General features: G+C 40.5%; 1 protein-coding gene across 2 annotated transcripts in view; it reads right to left on the reverse strand.

The window, feature by feature from the left end:
- Positions 1 to 254: 254 nt before the first annotated feature.
- The window catches only part of TAFA4 (TAFA chemokine like family member 4), a 183,243-nt gene continuing 163,588 nt past the window's right edge, over positions 255 to 19,909 (reverse strand). For both annotated transcript variants that reach the window (XM_027585373.2, XM_027585372.2), the window contains 2 exons: positions 10,506 to 10,630; positions 255 to 1,819 (listed from right to left, as the gene is read on the reverse strand). In XM_027585373.2, the coding sequence (XP_027441174.1) occupies positions 1,808 to 1,819; positions 10,506 to 10,630 (137 nt within the window). In that variant the 3' untranslated portion in view covers positions 255 to 1,807. The remainder of the gene's footprint in view (positions 1,820 to 10,505; positions 10,631 to 19,909) is intronic.

Genomic DNA, 19,909 nt, shown 5'->3' on the forward strand with positions numbered 1-19,909 from the left:
GAAATGTACCTCAAGGTGAAGCAGTGTCATTTTAACTTGATCTTATTTGGTGTACTAGATCAGATGTATGGGCAAAAGATGGAGACATTCATATACCATAAAACTGACTTTTTTTTTTTTAACCCTCTCCTCTTACAATGGAGGGTTCTATAGTAAAGGCAGCAGAGTATAGAAAGCATCATGCATGGTCCTCAACTTAATTAAATCTCCCTAGATTTTAAATTATCTTTAATGCTACATGTTGAGGTCTTAAGTTTGCCATACAGTTCACATGCCCAAAATTAAGTATAATTATTTTTCACATTTGCATTTAAAATTTGCAAGCCTAGGGTATTAACATGAAGTCTTAAGGCAATAAAATAATCACAAAAACTTATGTGCCATCAGCAGAATGAATTTTTTACTTACTAATAGGACAGTAATAATTCTAGTAAGCATCCCATCAAATTCAAACAAAGCCAACAAATGGATGTCCCCTATTTCCATTCTTTTTGCAAGACTAAAGTCAAGTAGATGTAACTGTTACTGCTATAAATGTTATAGTAATATTCTCCCCCCCCACTCCGCCCCGGTTGTGAAAGGACAGGGATAATTAACAGTGCAGAAAGGATGTTTTTGGCATTTCTTAATATATAAAATCCCATATTACAGTAGTGTATATTTTAATGACATTATGCATTTAAAATCTGGGTCAGTCACTTTTCATCTGTAATATATTTCTGCATGATAGCATCTGAGAATATGTGGACACATGTCTGCTGCGAAATTATTAAACCAAGAAAAAAATGGCTCAGATTTTACTTACATATAAAGAAATAAAACGACTAACAAATGAGAGAAGAGCTAAGAATAAATCATTTACAGCCTAAAAATTCAACATTTCAAGACTTCTAACAAAATATTTTAATACATTTGACACAAACTGGATCTTAGAAATCACCCTTGATCTAAACAGAGACTGTTTTATATTTTAAGTGATTTACCTTTATGACTACACCTAAGCCATAAAAATCCCAACAGGTTTTATTTCTTTTGTGACTATGTCATGATCAAGCTTTGGTTATAAAATATTAGGTTTGAGATATACTTCCTTAGCACTCAGTAAAATGGTGCACAGAAGTTAAAATGTTATTTTATTTCTGCTAACCTGACAATAGAACTTAAAATGCAAAAATTTAAATCCTCTATGTAACGTATGGTGACTAACATAATAAAAAATTAAAAAATTAAAAAAAATTTAAATCCTCTAAAGCAAAAATACAAATACGCACACAATAACCCCGGTAAGTCTATTTGTTGAGATTTATAAAATGAATTTTCTTCACCAGTTAATCAGAGTTCATTAATCTACATCTGCAAATATGTTTTGCCAAAATGTTTTGGTACTGAGATCCCTTTCAAACCACTTTAATGCAAGGGCTAAAGGAAAAGTTCAAAAGAGGAATAGAATAAGGACCCTGTGAACCCGTCCATGTTCCTTTGTGGAGACAGAAAGACATGGAAGGCCAAGTGGAGATCCATTTTGAAGTCTCTGCTTTGTTCCTCCCGGGTTTCTTGGAGGTATGTTCCTCGGGATCCAGATAGGATGTGAATTGTGTGGCAGCCCATGGCTATAATTCAAGGTAATAAAATCATGAAGCAGAGAGGGCTGGGACAGTTAAGTAAATGACACTCCTTATAGCACACACATGCGAATGTGATGTTGCTGAAATCCGAGACAGTTTCCCCCAAACCAGCCAGGACAGTAATCCAATTAAGAGACCTCTGCATCCTGTCGCTCCTCCAGGATTAAGCACACCTCTCTTCGCTACCGTGTTACCTAAAACAAATTAAATAAGTGAGCATTCAGTATCTCATCCCCACTGAAGACAGTCCTTTCTGCTACCAGCCCCAGAAGTCCCTGTCTCTATCATTTGAGCAGCGTTTAGCAGTTTGTTCCTTTATCTGTAACCAACTTCACCAAATCAACTGTTCAAATCAAATTCTTCTTCACAGTTCTTGCTTCCAGGTTGCAAAGAAAACATGCACAAAGACTTCCACAACATGGTATTATGTACCTTACCTTGGTATTTTATTGAGTTATAAAAAACCCAGCAGATTAGGTACATTCATTGCCCACAGAGTTAACATATGCCTGCTGAGCATGCTTTCCTGAAGGCACTACATTTTTTTTCAAATGAATACCAATTAAGATCAGTGTATGTCAATCTGAAAATGTTACCTTTGTTACTTTTTATTTATTTTTTTTTAAAGATTTTATTTATTTGACAGAGAGAGACACAGCGAGAGAGGGAACACAAGCAGGGGGAGTGGGAGAGGGAGAAGCAGGCTTCCCACTGAGCAGGGAGCCCGACGTGGGGCTCCATCCCAGGACCCCGGCATCATGACCTGAGCCGAAGGCAGACGCTCAATGACTGAGCCACCCAGGCGCCCCACCTTTGTTACTTTTTAATGTGGTTAACTTTTATTTACTGGAGAGAGAGAGAGCACGAGCAAGGGGAGAGGGAGAGGGAGAAGAAGGTTCCCCGCTGAGCAGGGAGCCCAAGGTGGGACCCTGGGATCATGACCTGAGCAAAGGCAGCCACTTAACCAACTGAATCACCCAGGCATCCCTTTTTTTAATGTAGTTAACTTTTATTTTTAAAAATGAGACCCTCAGGGGCCCCATAATAACTTAGTCGGTTGAATGTCTGACTCTTAATTTCAGCTCTGGTGGTGATCTCAGGAAGATCGAGCCCCAGGTCAGGCTCTGCACTCAGTGGAGAATCTGCTTGAGATTCTTTCCCACTCCTTCTGCCCCGCCCCGACTCTCTCTCTCTCTCGTTGCACGCTCTCTCAAATAAATAAATCCTTAATAAAAGAAATAAATAGGTTCTTTTAGAAAACTGCCATAATTACTAGAAACAGACATTCATTAAGAAGTTACTATTGTTTTCTCTATTTTTAAATACTTATAAGAAAAAAGATTAGCAGTTTCTTGAGTTTTATTTGGTCAGGTAAAGTGTAAGGTATTTTACAGGTTAGATAATCCATACACAAGCTAGAAGGGGGAAAAACCCAAAAGCTTGGGACTTTAACAGGCCCACAGCATGAAAAAGTCATCATTCCTGGCCTTTAGACCCAATCAAGTATTTAGTCAAACCTCAGATTTGCTATTAACTGACATATAGCCTTTATTTTAGATATTCTACAATATAGTTGCTCTTTTGTTTGTGAGGGAAATACTATAGCAAACACAACAAAAACCCTGTCCTCGTGGAGTTTATAGAACAAGTATGCTAGCCTTATTCTAGATAAAGGACCAGATAGAAATTTGTTCAGCATTGCAGGCCATACAGTTACTGTCACTACTACTTAACTCAGCCTTTATAGAACAAAAGAAGCATAGACAATTCGGCATGTAAACTAATGGACATTGTTTTATTCCAATAAAACTCTGGTTGTAGACACTGAAATTGGGATTTCGTGTAATTTTCATGCTATGAAACATTCTTTTCCTTTTGATTGCTCCCAACCCTTTAAAACCATATAGCCAGGTCTTGGCTCACAGACCACAAAACCTAGGCCAAGAGCTGAGTGTGGCTTGCAAGCCACAGCTTGGTGACTCCTATTGTAGAGGAAACAGTTGGACCAACAGGCAAAGGAACGACATGTCAGCAAGTGATAGGTGCTATGGACAAAAAGATACTAGGGCCGAGAAGTTAGGGCTCTATGGATTTCGAGAGGTTGTCATTTGAGGAGCTGCTTGAAGGAGACAAGGGAGCACTGACTACCCAGGAGAAGAACTTTGACCTTTTTCCATCTGGGGCACAAAGAGGAGACCAGGGATGCATGGCTAGACTGCCAACTTAAAGGGATCACATTGGTAAAAGTGATGGAAGGTGAGGCCAACGGGACTCGTGAAATGAGGACAACGGATGTGAGAGAATGAGGATTCAAGCAAAGTCTTGATCTCAAATACCGAGATAATGGAGATGGTAATTTTCTAAGATGGGGAGAACTATCACTGCTTGAGCTTCTTCAGCTGCTAAATGTTAAATTAGCGCCTGCTCCCTTCAGTTGTACTGAAGGGTGAGTGAGATGTGAATGGCATGGCCCAGGGCTTGGCGTGTGGTTGACACGCAGGAAAGCTTAGCTCTTATCCCGTCAGCTCCTCCTGGATCTGCCATGCATCTATGCATATAAGTTAACAGTGTTCACAGCCAGGTAGCAACCTATATCTAGGATGTAATTCTCAACAGCCTCTTATTTAAGGAAGCTTTGCATGCCCAGCTCGTTTGGGAGTTGCTCTCCATTAAAGTTGAATGGTAAGATTCTTTAGGATTTATTTTCCTGTCAAATTTTCATTTTGCTAACTGTATATGGAGGGTGCATTTTTGCTTTGGAATTTGGCGGACATAAGGTTGCTGATTACCAATACTAGCTCCACTCTCACATGACAGGGTACTCTGAGTATTTCAAGCTCTGGCCCTAGGGATCAAGAAAGACAAGACTTCTGGGTAAAGGATACGTCTCAGTTGAACCTTAAAAGACAAGTAGAGTTTTATAAAAGGGAACAGACGAAGAAGGCAGCAGTGGGATATGGAAATACATGGTCTATTGGGTGAGTCATATTGATGGCTCAGCTCAAGGTGCTTATACTCTATTTTCTGTTACCCGTGGGAATCCATTGGTGGTCTCTCACCAAGGAGAAATCTAGGCAGGGAAATAAAGGCAAAAACAGAGCAGGTACAGAGCCTGGTTAAACGAGAATCAACATAAGAACAAATTTTTGAGAATGGTTTCCTAAGCCCCTTCCCAGACTTACTATACAAGAATATCCTAGGGGTGGGGCTCAAAACGGTGGATACACGTTCCCATGATAAGTTTCCTGCAGCCACTGTTACCATTAAATAATTATACTATTTGGTCAAGAGAGAATGAGGATGCTTCATGGTGGTAGCCTAAGAAACAGAGGGAAAGTTACCATTTAGAGCATGTTCCAAGGAAGATACCATAAGGACTGGGTCATCTTAGATCTTGAGGGTGAGAGGTGTTGCAAAGAAAACCTGTTGTTTACATTAACTCCTGTCTCTAGTTTTTTTTTTTTTTTTAAGATTTTATTTATTTGAGAGAGAGAATGAGAGATAGAGAGCACGAGAGGGAAGAGGGTCAGAGGGAGAAGCAGACTCCCTGCTGAGCAGGGAGCCCGATGCGGGACTTGATCCCGGGACTCCAGGATCATGACCTGAGCCGAAGGCAGACGCTTAACCAACTGAGCCACCCAGGTGCCCTAGTTTTCTAATATGAAATATTGGAAACATGTAGATACTAAGTGGAAACTTTGAAGAGCTACATGAAGTAAGAGAATCAAATAAGATGCTTACGAACAGCTACCAAAAAAAAAAAAAATTCTCTAAGGCAGATTTTTTTCAACCCCAACACTATTTACATTTGGAGCCAGATAATTCTTTGCTATGGGGGGGCCCTCCTGTGCATTTTAAGATTTTTAGCAGACTGTCTGGTATCTCCCCCCAAAATGTCCATATATCCCCCGACTCCCCAACGTGTGGCAACTAAAAATATCCCCTTGATGGAAAATTACCCCTGGTTGAGAACTACAGCTCCTAAGACATAGCTCTTCACCCTTAGATGTTGGAAAAACAAAAACATGACAAACCTAAAATTTCTTGAAATTCACTATGATTTACTTCCATTCTCAAACAAAAAACAGCCCTGGCCAGTGGTTCACTGTGGTGATAAAACAACATCGTGCAGTTGTTAGGAGCTTTAATATGAACAACTGAAATGTAAAGGAAAACTGAGGCAGGATGACAATGAGAGTTGTAGTTCTCCATGAGAACTAGTAGTTGAAGGTCTCTCTGGAAACACTGGAAACTGTAGAGGCAGAATAAACTCACAGCTACCCTTTTACCCCTGGAAAAGACAGGATGACTGGCTTGAAAACGGTCCCCCTCGTTGTCATATCTTCATCTAAGTCTGTTAATATCTCAGCTTGACTGCTTACTCTTCTCATATTTGCATTTAAGTGGAAAACAAAATTCTGACATAGGTGGCTTACTGCAGGATTATCTTTTTTCAACATTTCCATGTTTTGATGTTGCTATACATGAACTGTTTAAGGAAAACGAAAACTACTTTGTTATATAGTTTATACCCCCTCTAGGGCTGCAATGGTTTTTACCTCTGTAGGACCTCTGTCATACTTGTGGTATAAGGTTGCTGTCTATTTTAAGAAAAAGACACAGCTTCTGAGGGTACTAAGCTCTTCCAGGAAGCCAGTTGCACCTCTACAAATGAATTTACTCTGTTCATAAGATCCATAAAAGACATAAAATGTTTTATGCAGTTCAAGTCACAGTGACTTGGATTAATAAAGGAAACAAAGTTTTACTACTTTGAGATTATTCTCAAGTGGCATATCACTAAAAAAAAAAAGCAGCTAAGTATCATTATGGCTTAGGGAACTGTATTGTGTTTCTACAACTTTAAAAAGTGCCAGATGAAATGTCACTACCGTTGAGGATTTAGCTAGAGCAAACTTACATTCCCAGCACAGAGAGCCAAAATGCCCCTAAAGGTTTGCTTCCTGCAAATGCTCTCTCTAACTGCACATAAATAGAGAGGGAGCTGCTCCAGCAAGAGACTACTTAGACACATTCTTTTCCAGAACACAGTTGGCTTGTGCTCATGGCTTATTTTATATTTATATATAAGGATCAATACAAGTATAATCTTCTGACTGTTAGTCTACAAGCAATAGGATAAAAGGAAATTTTTATCATTGATGGATGTAAGACCCCAGCTTGTTGGCAGCTCCAAGATTTTTATTCAGGAAGGTGATAGGGAAAAAAGGGCTAAAAGGGGCCAGTGGGGAAAGGAGAGTGGAATTACTTTAAGGCAGAGTTTGCTTAGCAAGCACACTTGGGTTTACATAGCTTGGAAGTTAATTTGGAGCAGCTCTGAAGCGGACTTGATAGAAATGATGGGAGCGTTAACCTCCTTCCTCCACCAGCAAAGGACTCCACAAACTTCCACTGCTCTGGATATAAGAGCATATACGGGCATAACTCAGAGGACTGCAGGTTTGGGTCCAGACCACCCCAGTAAAGCAGGTATTGCCATAAAGCAAATATCACAATGAGTATCATAATAAAGCATGCCAGAGTAATTTTTTGGTTTCCCAGTGCCCATAACAGTTATGTTTATACTGTGCTGTACTTTTAAGTGTGCGATAACATTTTGTCTAAACAAAAATGTACATGGCTTAATTTAAAAGCACACAGAAAAAATGCTAACCCTCATCTGAGCTTGCATCCAGTCCTGATCTTTTTCCTGGTGGAGGGTCTTGCCTTGATGTTGATGGCTGCTGACAAATCAGGGTGGTGGTGGCTGTGGCAATTTCTTTTAACAAGACCATCTGGCCTGCCACACTGACTGACTCTTCCTTTCATGAACGACTTCTCTATAGCATGCCATGTTGCTGATAGCATTTTATTCGCAGAACTTCTTTCAAACTGGGAGACAATCCTCTCAAGCCCTGCTACTGCTTATCAACTAAGTTGATGGAAGATTCTAAATCCTTGGTTGTCATGTCAACCATCTTCACAGTATCTTCACCAGGAGTAGATGCCATCACAAAAAAACACTTTCTTTGCTCGTCCATAAGAAGTGCTTCCTCATCTATTACGTTTCTCATGAGATGGCAGCACTCTATTCCCACCACATCCCCAGTGACTTCCCACTGAAGTCTTGAACCCCTCAGAGTTGTCCATGCATGTTAAAATCAACTTCTTCCAAACGCCTGTTAATTTTGACCTCTTCCCATGAATCAGCGATGTTCTTGATGGCATCTAGCATGCCCAGATCCATCTGTGGCAGTTGTAGCCTTATAAAATGCACTTGTTAAATAATAAGAAAGACTAAATGACATCCATTCTGCAGCCCTTGGATCAAGGAGTCATGTTAGCAGCCATGAAAACATTAATCAACATTCATCTCCATCAGAGAGCTTCTGGGGGACCAGGTCCATTGTCACTGAGTGGTAATATTTAGAAAGGAATCTTTTTATAAGGAATAAGTCTCAATAGTGGGTTTTAAATATTCAGCAAACCAAGCTGTAAACAGATACACTGACATCTAAGCTTTGTTGCATTTCTAGAGCACAGAGTAGATTTGGTCTAATTCTTAAGGCCTCTAGGATTTTTGAAATGGTAACTGAGTATTGTCTGCAGCCTAAGGTCACCAGGTGCATTAACCCCTCACAAGAGTCAGCCTGTACTTCGAAGCTTTGATGCCAGGCATTGACTTCTCCTCTCTAGCTATGAAAGTCACGGATAGCATCTTCTTCCCTTAGGAGGCTGTTTTGTCTACAGCGAAAATCTGTTGTTTGGAGTAGCCACCTTCTTTATTTTACCCAGTTTGCTGCAGCTTCCACATCAGCACTTGGTGCTTCACCTTGCACTTGTATGTTATGGACATACCTTCTTTGTTAAACCTCAGGAACCCTGCTAGCTTCAAACTGTTCTTCTGTATGTTCATAGACCTGAAGAGAGTTAGGGCCGTATTCTGGATCAGGCTTTGGTTTAAGGGAATGTTGTGGCTGGGTTGATCTTTTATCCAGACCACTCAAACATTCTTCATATGGGCAAAAAAAGGCTGTTTCCCTTTCCTATCATTTGTGTGTTCACTGGAGTATTTTAAGATTTCCTTCATGGCTTTTTCCTTTGCATTCACAGCTTGGCTAATCATTTGGTGCAAGAGGCCTAGATCTGGGTCTATCTCGACTTTTGAACAAGGCCTCCTGACTAAGCTTAATCATTTCTGGCTTTTGACTTAAAGTGAGAGACATGTGATTCTTCCTTTCACTGGAACACTTACAGGCCCGTGTAGGTTTGTTAATGGGCCTCATTTCAATATTGTTGTATCTCAGGGAATAAGGAGGCCCAGGAGAGGAAGATAGACAGGGGAATAGAACACATAGGTGTGCATACTCAGTTTGCCATCTTACAGGGCTGCCACCCTAAAATTATAATAGTACCATCAAAGATCGCTGATAACCATAACAAGTAATGAAAAGGTTTGAAATATTGCAAGAATTACCAAAATGTGACACAGAAACACTAAATGAGCCAATGCAAATGATGCCAATACACTTGCTTGACACAGGGTTGCCACAAACCTTCAAGTTGTAAAACAAAAAAAACAAAACAGTCTATGCAAAGCACAATAAAATGAGATATGCCTGTATCAGGTTATTTATCCTAGTCATCTTTATATTACTTACAAAAAAGTTTACAATTAATGTTAAATAGTTTTGAGTTTGAAATCATGATTTTAACCAGGTAACTAATCATCTGACTTAACTGTACTATTAATTTTGTATTGGTACTGATGTCAGGTAAAATTTACACTTACAGTTTTCTGTAAAATGTTACCATTTGTTCTAAATGTAATCTTTTATTATGGGACTATCAAGGTCACTGCAAACATGGGGCCTGACCTCACAGGTCTCTTCTAGAGAGAAAGCTCTAGGTGCTAAGCCCCTCAGGACACCCTGCCATGTAAAGTAGAACCAGAATCAATGTTCAGAGATACAGGAGACACAAATCCAATCAGTGATGGACTCTGAAGAAATAATGGTGAAGTAGAAAAGAAAGGAGGGAAGCACATTCCATGAAGAACACCTTCCTTTGCAACCACAAAGGCACCATGGTAAGAGGTACCAACAGAAGGCTGAAACAGGGGGAAAAAAAAAAAGAGTAAATAACCCAGCAAGCCACTTCCCTTTGTGAAGCACCAGACTGGCAAGACCAGTGGAGCAAAAGAGACAGACTAGCTTAGAAGATCTCATTTCACAAAAGTGATGGGAGTCATCATGTGGAGAATGAGGCAGCAACTCAGTCCTCCAGATGGGACATGGTTGGGACAGGACCCCTGTTGTAAGGATGGTGACACACACCAAGGAGGGAGTTGGGAGGAACAATCCCAAGGACCAATAACAGATGGGACATGGGGACATTAAGGCAGAGAGATTTCTGGCTCAAGAACTAGGTGGATGGCGGTACACTTCTGGGACGGGGTGGTCTGGACAGAGGATCACTGAGGGCAGGCAACTCTTGACTTGTGACACCTTGAATTTATTAAAACTCCTCCCAGGAAGTATGCCTCCCTCAGCAAGTCAACTGTGTGTGGAATCTCGCCGTGCTGTTTTGATATGCTGGCCTGCCAACTCCAATCCCTTTATTTTAAACTGGGCTCTTGAAGGAGCTGTAATGAATTTCATGGCCCTGCCTAAAGTAACAAGTTCATCCCCCAAATCACTGCTCTGTAAAATCGGACATAAAGGGCAATACTTGGAAATGGGCTTTTCCCAAAAGGCCAAAGTAATAGGGTGGCTCAACATAAAATAATGTCGTGGTGCCAGGATAAAAGGAAGGGGGGAAAACCGCATAGCTAATAATCTGCAGACGTTGTAAAGGAGAATTGCGTGTGTCTATACTTGCCTTTGTAGTTTTGACTTTATTGCCACTGCTACAGGACCAACCTGAGTAATCTGGCAGCACTTTACAATCCTCTCCTTCCAAGCAAGGATTCATGTGACACCACCATTTCTGAATCACGATGGAAGCTGTAAGACAAAGGCCACATAATGTTTGTGATATAGTTGCTTCCTCCAACTATGGACAACATAAAGCTCATATGGATCAATATACTGACTTCAAAGATTGTTAGTAAGAACTATTTCACAGTAAGTAAATTTAAAGAATTATGCTTTAGATAAGAGTGAGATGCCAAGCTTTGCAGCACGCCTGGATTTGAACTTGGCCGTGCTACTTTTTTTTTCCAATGACCTTCGACTTGTTATTTAACTCCTCTTGGCCTCAATTTCTTCATCTGTAAATCGGGGATAAAAATAGAACCTCGCCACAGATGTCAAGAGGATAAAGCTAATCCATATCAAACTCCCTGCTAACCAGGGGCCAGGCACTAGGTTGTCAGAAAATGTTAGCTATTGCTGTGGTCATCATTTTGTAGGCTCCAGTGGTGGACACAAACCTGGCCAAGTTGTTAGATTTGATGCTGTCTGTTGTCAGGGCGCAAGCCAAAACAGTCAACATTTCCATCACAGAGTCCCTCACCTCTCCATGCCGTTCCAGCAAGTGGTGAGTAACCCCTTGAATTCAACAACCAGAAGCCAAGTGAAGGTGGAAGAGCATGGCGCTCCCTCACTTGCCCTCACTCTAGGGTCGTGATCTCACCTGTGAATTGCTTTTCCCCCTTGTCCCATCACCTCTGCTGCCATCTGCCAATAAGATGAGGAAGCAGAAAATTCTCTGGGTTTGGAGGCAGATGAAGACACGTTAAGGAAACTCTACCAACTTGCCTGGGTATTCCCACAGAGTCAAAGGACAAAGGGATTGTGATTCATTTTTTATGGTGTGCTCACAAACGGTATAGGTCAGAGATCTGGGGCTGTGGGTAGGGTGTGTAGATTAAGGGGGAAGGGTCGTTGAGCCCTCTTTTTCTGTTGAAATGACAGCACTTTGTTAAAAAAAATAAAATAAAATACCCCAGTGGATTTGATTCCAACTACCAGTGCCTACCATATCAAACAAGTCTTGAGAATTCCTAATAGCTATTTTTTCTGGAGGGTCAGGCACCCCGCTAAATGTATTTCCTGCATTTTGTAGAAGAGAGAAAACTGAGGCCCTTTGACAGAGGCATTCTAATGCTAGACCCCCTCCATCAACCCTGAAAGTCACACTCCTCCCTCACACCAGAGATCTGTAGGAAAAACAACTAGAGGTGTAGAGGCAGTAACAAAAGCAGGGAACATAGCAAGCAACATTAAAAACTCTGCTCCTGTCAGGCCAATGCAATATGGCACGGTTAGGGCACCGGACCATTTCATTATCAGCTGAAGTGGCTAGACATTGTGTCTACTCCCCATGAAAACCACCGTTCCTGATTCCGGCCAAATACTGTGCTTCTATGTGATTATAGTCCCATCAAAACCAGTCATACCTCAATGAGCTAGAACTGTGATCTAGAAAAACCATAAGCTATTTAAGTCAGAAGGTGCCAGCACTGAGAAAGGAATGTAGCTAAATGGGTTATTTATTTTGTCAGAGAGTGCCACTGAACTTGAGTGGATGGATGGAGACAGCTGGGTGAAGTCTGAGAAAGCCATATTCTTTTCAGTCACTGATATTACAACAATCCCACCTCAACACTCTATGGAGCTTTGTTATTTTCAAGGCCCTTTTACATACTGTTCCTCTTTCGATTATCTCAACAACCTTCAGAAGCAGGAAGAGGGGGCAGATGGCCAGAAATAAAAAACAAGAGCTTTCCACAAAGTGAGTAAAATGAGGGAGGAGGTACTAGAATCTAGACTTCTTCCTCTGCATCGACAAGTCTTTCTGCTGTACCACAACTTACAATAATAGTTAGATTAACATATGCTACATACAGTTTGACCAGATTCAAAGTCCTTCATTATCTTCTGAATACCTTAGGCCAATCCCAAGTAGATACAAAGATAAATAAGACATGGTTCCCAACCCTCAATTTAAAATTCCATCTGCAGGACTGCGGAAGTTATATAAATGTTGACAGAGCTTAGTTATATTTACACAGAGTTACAGCTGAATTTAAAATACTTTTTTTTTTAATCTTTAAAACCGTTCCCTTAGGCAGATTCTCTGCCACTCAGCAGTGGGCACCTATGTACTCCTGACAGGGGCCAGGGCTACATGGAAGATTCCACAGAAGCCCAGGCAGCTGACGAGTGATCTGCCCCAGGGAAGGCACGCGGTGCATTGGGTCAGGGAGTGACCTACCTGGAAGCCAGGAGACCCAGCTGAGCAAGGTGGGTGGTCTGAGAAGCAACCTTCAATGGCTCTCAATGCCAATTCCAGATTAGACTGGGTTCCCCAAGGGGTAGGGAGCCATGGAAAGTTTCTGAACAAGGGGGTGCAATAAGGCAGGGAAAACTGTGTGCCTGGGAAAGCTAGTCCGGCAGGGGATAGAAAACAATTTGGGACAGAAAGGAGTCTGAAGGAGACCACTTGAGGTGTAAAGTGAGAAATTTCCCGACAGAGGAAATCATCTGATTCATTCTATGTCAACTTCACAGCAGAGAAATGCTAATACTGCCTCACTGACCTCATGGGGTCCTAAGATCATTCTGATGCCAAAGCTAGAAGAGGAGCTTGAGGGGAAAAAAAGATTCAGGCATTCATCACCAAAAACTATGCCAATTCTTAACTACAGAAAAATAAAAGACTTTCATAGTATTTTGTTTAAGGCTTTCAATTTATTTAAACAAAAGAAGAAAGCATGTATAATCAAGCTCTTGTGGAATTATTTACCAGTTTTCTTTCATTTTACTGGAAAATATGGAGTGATTTTTCTGAAGACAGAGTCACAACAGGTTCCCTAAAAGAGCAACCTGTCTTGAAATTTAAAATATTTCTATTTGCCAAAAAAAAAAATCATTTTCACATTTGAGTGAAGAATACATTGAAAGAGGGGCCCTCCAAGTGTTAGAGACGTACTTACTTAACAGCAAATGCTCTTTCAGAAAAGAAAGTCTTAATGAGCGCCACCCTAGTAGCCATAATAAAAATTTCAAATTCCTTTATGTGTTAAAGACTGACTAAGGAACTCATAGCGAGGGTGAGAACCAACTGAGGGTTTCACCCACCAGTGAATAAGGTGATTAAAAAGCCCAGAAGTTCAAGCGTTGAATGCCTACTGAGCTGGGCTTTGAGCTGAGACAGAGGACGCAGAAATAGGATTTTATTAAAATAACTCTTGAGAACATCTGCCCACTTAACTGAGCCTTGTCTCCATAGGAAAATAAGTTTGTAGGAGGTATCTATTTTATCCTGTTCAAAATACCGTAATATACTCGAGATGAGAAAGTGTCTTGTCACTTCTATTTTTAAAATAAAATTCTTTTAGAAAGCCCCATGCCTCCCTGACTTAGGAAAATACAAAACATCCCTATCTTCAAGCTGCCAACCTGTAATGAATTTCTAGTTTTATGCAGAAAGGAAGAAGAAAAAAAAAAAAAAAACAGTGAAACTCTGGTTTTATGGTAGTGACTAGTGTTTTCTGTGATGTTGTTTTCTAGGTGAATTTGTAATGGGACCAATGAGCTATCTTGCTCTTGGTGCATTTTCTGTACTCTCTGTTGTATAAAATAGATGGAGTTTTTTTTCTATCCCTTGTCCCAATTAAACATTATTCCATGAAATAAAACACAAGATGTATTCATATAGCTATTTCTATAAACTCACCTTTGAGTAAGACCAACACCAGGCTCACTTCTCAGGAGTTGGTCTTTCATTTTTTTGACCTCATTTCATTGCATTTACAGAGTTAAGGCTTTTCTAAAGAAAAGTGTATTTTTACACTGAAGCTACAGACTGAAAGATGAAGAACACATCTTCCTAGAATATATACTGTCTTAAAAATGGAAACAATGACAAAAATATGCTCTGAGATTTTCAGATAATTTAGCTGATTTGCTCTTAACATTGTTCTTTCAAGATTTTCTTTGCAAATTAACATTAAAGAAAGGTTTATTAACTTTAAGCCATTTGTCAACTTTAAAAGATAGGCAGGAGGTGGGGGGGAAGGAGACCTGCTAATTTTTGTTATTTCAAGAAAAGAAGCCATTCCAACCTGACCCAGGTATCATGCAAAGAAGTAGTCCTGAGAACATGATTTTTGTTAAGGGAACATTTTACTTGTTCACACACTTCACACATAACAAGGTATTGTTATTTCTACAGAGTACTGAGTGAGGCTGTGGATAAATAGGTACAGAATGATCTTTTGTGATTTAGGTTTGTCTTCTCCACAAAGTGTGAGCTCACACAAGTACAACCCTCCCCAGCCATGACCTGCCCGTAAGGCAGAGTTTCTTGACCTTAGCACTTTAGAGGCTGGGTAATTCTTGATTGTAGGAGTATATAGTGCACCTTGTACCATAGTGACTAGCATCTTAAGCCTCTACCCTTTAGATGCCAGTAGCACCCTCTCCCCCAGTTTAACAACCCGAAGTGGTTCCAGACGTCATCAAACATCCCTAGGGTGGCCAAAATCACCCCTGGTTAAGAAACATTAATCGGGGCACCTGGGGGGCTCAGTTGGTTAGGCGTCTGCCTTCGGCTCAGGTCATGATCTCAGGGTCCTGGGATCGAGCCCCGCATCAGGCTCTCTGTTCAGCGGGGAGCCTGCTTGTCCCTCTCTCTCCCCCGCTGTCCCTCCCCACTGTTCATTCTCTCTCTCTCCTCTCTCTCAAATAAATAAATCTTCATTAAGAAAAGCTTAATCTACAGTCATGTACATTGGGATGTACTCAGCCCCAGATGAGAGGCTGAGCTACTTCAACAGACCTCATAATCCTTAATACATGGTAAACACAATACCACCTCTATTCCTTCTCTTCCCTCCTGGAGCCTCCATTGTGTGCAATCCTACAAGGCGAGAATGTGCATATTCTCTCTCTGAATCTCACTTTCTCTGGCTCAGTCTCACTGTTCTCTCTCCCACACACAAATCCTGGCTACTCCAGGGCTCACCCTGAAACCTATGCTGACAAACTACCTGACCTGGCAAATTCAGAGATCCCATTTTTCCTTTTCTGGAATCTTCTGGTATTGGATATGAACTTTGCTGATAGCACTTTAATACCCTTTCTTACTGGCCTACTCTCCTTCATCCACTATTCCTTGAATACAAATTCCCAGAACACAGGAATTAATCCTACAATCTGAGTTGATGGAAAGTCTCTAAGAGCAAAGGCTCTGTCTACATCTCCAGCCTTGTCTTCGACCATTTCAGAGCCCGAGGGAGACATTTCTCATTCTCATGCTTGCCCCTACTCGTCGGCACACGCTTTACCTGCTGTACCACTTAGTTCCCTCCTGCCTGGTAAAACCAGATCCACTGCTTCTCATGAGACACCGTCCCTGACCGCTTCTCTGCTCTCTCTTCAAGTACCTTCATTTTCTCGAGTTTGTTGTGGGAAAGCAAGACCTGAGTCTAATTAGCATCCTATCCCCCAGCACCTAGGACATGCCGGGCACAATGTGCTACATTAAAACTCCATGAACCAACAAATGCAAGGTGCATCCTTCCACCTCCCCCAGGGATTTTGCAAAGTACACTTCTCTGTCATTCACCTGACTGCCACGGGGAAAAGCTCTGAAAAACACTTGATCTTGCAAGTGGCACAGAGAACACCCCCAGTCACACAACTCTGTGAAACCCCATCTTGAAGACCGACTCCATACCTCATCACACAGTCCATAAAAACCACATCAGTTGTCTGCTGTACGAATGGGAATTCTCGGCCTTCACTAAGTGATTTCTGACATCTCAGAACACAAATTCAGCCATCAGCCAAAGAAAACAAATAGCTTTAAAAAGCAGCTGCCTCCCATTCCTCAGCTTTTATCACTTTTTTAAACCCAATGTTTAGAAAGCATTCACTCTAACAAAATAAATGAAGCTTCATCATACTACGCATTTATCTCGTTTTATCATAAACCATTCAGCATTATCTCTATAGCGTGGTATTTTGATAAATATGGAGAATACAGTTCCTGTCACTAACCAGCCTTGTATATATACCAGTCGAAGATTCAAAAGGGAACGTGCTTACCAGCTACACAATTGTCTGTTGTAGGACCCAAGTAACCGCAGCTTTAGTCAAGTACTTCCCCACCCCTCCTCCCAAATCCCAAATGTGGAGTACAGACACATTTCCATAATACAGGAGGACTTTGTAAGTTAATTATATCCAAAAAAATTGGAGGAAAAAAACCAACTAATTATTCTCCCTTTTTAACTAATAAAAGCTATGATTTTTATGGAAAAGCAATGAAAACACTGGATAAGTATCTCTGCTGTGGATTAGCAGAAATGCATAAGGATATTCCACTTTCTATGCCAACATTAATTAGTGCCCCGCTCCAATGTCTTCTCGCCTTTGTTTTAATTTAAATGTAAATCAAGTGAATGTTATATTTTAGATCCTCTCCACATTCTTATTGACAAATAAGATAAGAGGAACTTACCAGCAGAGACTAGGTCTTTCCACAAGCCAACTAGCAGCATGATAATGCATAATTATTATGGGATAAAGATTATTATGGGATAAAGCTAAAAAGCCCTAATGGAAACATTCGGATAAGGAATAGAAGATCAAAGGGGATATGAAAACAGATATACATCCTAACTAGAGTCTAAATGACAACTTTCCACACCTCCTCTGACTTTGATCCAACAAACATTTATTGAACACCAACTGTTTGCCAGGCTCTGCTAGGTGCAGGGGATACAAATATTAAGATAGAATCACAAGCCTATCCTTCAGAGTTTGGGTATTCTCTGGCTACAAATGTAGTACTCATAAGTCACATAGGTACATAAAGGTGATCCTGCACCGTCTGACAGAGAAGATTTTAGTCTTAAATTCCCATTTAAATTTAAATTCATACCAGGCACATCTCGACTGCTCACTAGCCCCATGTGGTTAGTGTTACCAATTATACTGGGCACATGGGCATCAACACATAGAGCTAAGAATATATTGAAAGAATATGTACATCATCACAGAACCTTCCACTGCACAGACTCTGCTCAGACATTAAATCATTGATCTCTATCACTTACTGATCCTATAACACTAAGAAAATCATTTAGTTAGCCTAGGAGTCTGTTATGACACAGACACAACTAAAATGTCCTTCAGTAAAGGAATGGCTAAATAAATTATAATCTATCCATACGTATAATGGAATGTTATGGAGCAATTAAAAAAATAAACACAGTAGGCCAGTATGTATTAGCACACAAAGATCTCCACAACTTAATATTGATAGCTGGTTGGATTAAGAAATATACAATGTGATACCATTTAGGTAAAACACATTCATATTGAAATGTACCACATTTTCTAGAGACCTATCTTAAATACACAAATATACAAAAACAAATGGATTGACCAAACAGATATGCAGTTATTCTTACAGTGGTGCCCAAAGGGGATTTCGACCACATAATAAATGTATATAAAAATTAAAACAAGCTACTGGAGGATAAGGTATTAATATTTTCTTTACTAAGAGAAAGATAGTAAATTTAATTGCCACACCATCTATACTTTCCAGATGCTGATAAAAGTGCTCTGAGATAAATGTGTAAGGCTTTTTATATCTAAAGATTCTATGATGGATAGAGTAGAAAGTTTATAATTCATCAGGTCTTAAGTTCTTGAAAAAGTTTAAAATCCACAGAGCAAGCAAACACAGTTGATACCATGAATTTGAAAGCAATCTGTGATTACTGAAAATGAATAAGTTCTCCCGTGTGCTCAAAGTCATTCATGGACCAGACAATTGGGGTGGGGTGGGTGGGGAGAAATAAGAGACTCAGTTTCCATCCTTAAGCAACCTACAGACTAATGGGAAGGCACACATTCAGAAAGATCTTAAAACATAATGGCATACAGGTCATGAACTAGAAGTACAGGGAGATACAAGAGCATACAGCAGATATGGAAGGAAAATAGGAATCAAGTAGACAAAATATGTATTGTGGGGAAGATGGCAATGATTCAGGCAAAGGATAAAGGTAGGAGTGTGGAGATCTAAAAAATGTAAATGCCCCCACTTGGACAGGGGTAGTATAGTTGAAAGAGGAGGGAGACAGAGTCAAAACTATGCAAGGCTTCATAAGCCATGGTAAAGAACTTGGATTTTATTTTAAAGATGGTGGGAAGTCACTGAAGGGTGGTTTTAAATACGTCAGTGACGTGATGAGTTCTACTTCTGTAGAAAGCTCAGGGTAGAGAATGGGAGACCGGAGTAGTAAGCATGGCAGAATGTAATGTGAGCCCCTGGACTGCGAGTGATGGCAACAAAGAGAATCTGAGATAGACCAAGGGGACAAAATAGGTGTGGTTTGGATTCAATTGATGGAGGAAATAAATATGCTCAGCTGTCCCAGCTGGAGAGATAGGAACTTAGGACATTTCTTTGAAATGTCTTTTTTTGGGACACCTGGGTGGCTCAGTCAGTTAAGAGTCTGTGTTTGGCTCAGGTCAGGATCCCCAGGGTCCTCAGATTGAGCCCCATTGGGCTCCCTGCTCAGCGGGGAGTCTGCTTCTCCCTCTGCTTCTCTCTCCGCTCCTCCCTCTGCTTGTGTGTGCTCTCTCTCTCTCTGTCAAATAAATAAAATCTTTAAAAAAATGTCTTTTTTTAATCCTAAAAATCTTCATCTTTTTTTATAGATCCACAATCCTTTATCTGTGATCCCCAAATCCAAAAAGCTCTGAAAATGGACAGGACTTCTGTACGATGGTGGCAAAACCTGATTTAACATGAGCTTCTAATTCTTGCCCTATCCCATTCTGCAAGAATATTCTACATATTTCATTGTAGAAATATTAGCACCTGTGACTATGGGGTACAACTGGAAAAGACATTAGGTTTGTGAGAAAACAGTTGCTGTATGTACTATGCTACCTTTAAAAAATCAGCAATGCATTCGGCCCCCAGGGTTTCTGTGAGGAACTGTAGATGGTAACTTGACCATATTCACTTTCCAGCTTTCACAGTGATACATACCACTAGTGACCATACAGACCATAAATTTGTGCCTGTGTTTGGTCAGGGAGACGGGATATGGGTCAATTACTATTCTTGACTGTGTGATTCTGGAGTTAAGAATGCATATGTTTATTCTAATGGCTGACTTTTAGACATGCATCAAATAAGACAGGAAGCATTCATGTTTAGGCAGTTTTCATGCCACTGTAGAGAAAGTGCTACAAGGCTTAACCTCATGTATCTCTTCCCCTGGGGACTGATAACTTGTTTCTAAC

The sequence above is a fragment of the Zalophus californianus genome, chromosome 1 (assembly GCF_009762305.2).
Source record: "Zalophus californianus isolate mZalCal1 chromosome 1, mZalCal1.pri.v2, whole genome shotgun sequence".
Lineage (NCBI taxonomy): Eukaryota > Metazoa > Chordata > Mammalia > Carnivora > Otariidae > Zalophus > Zalophus californianus.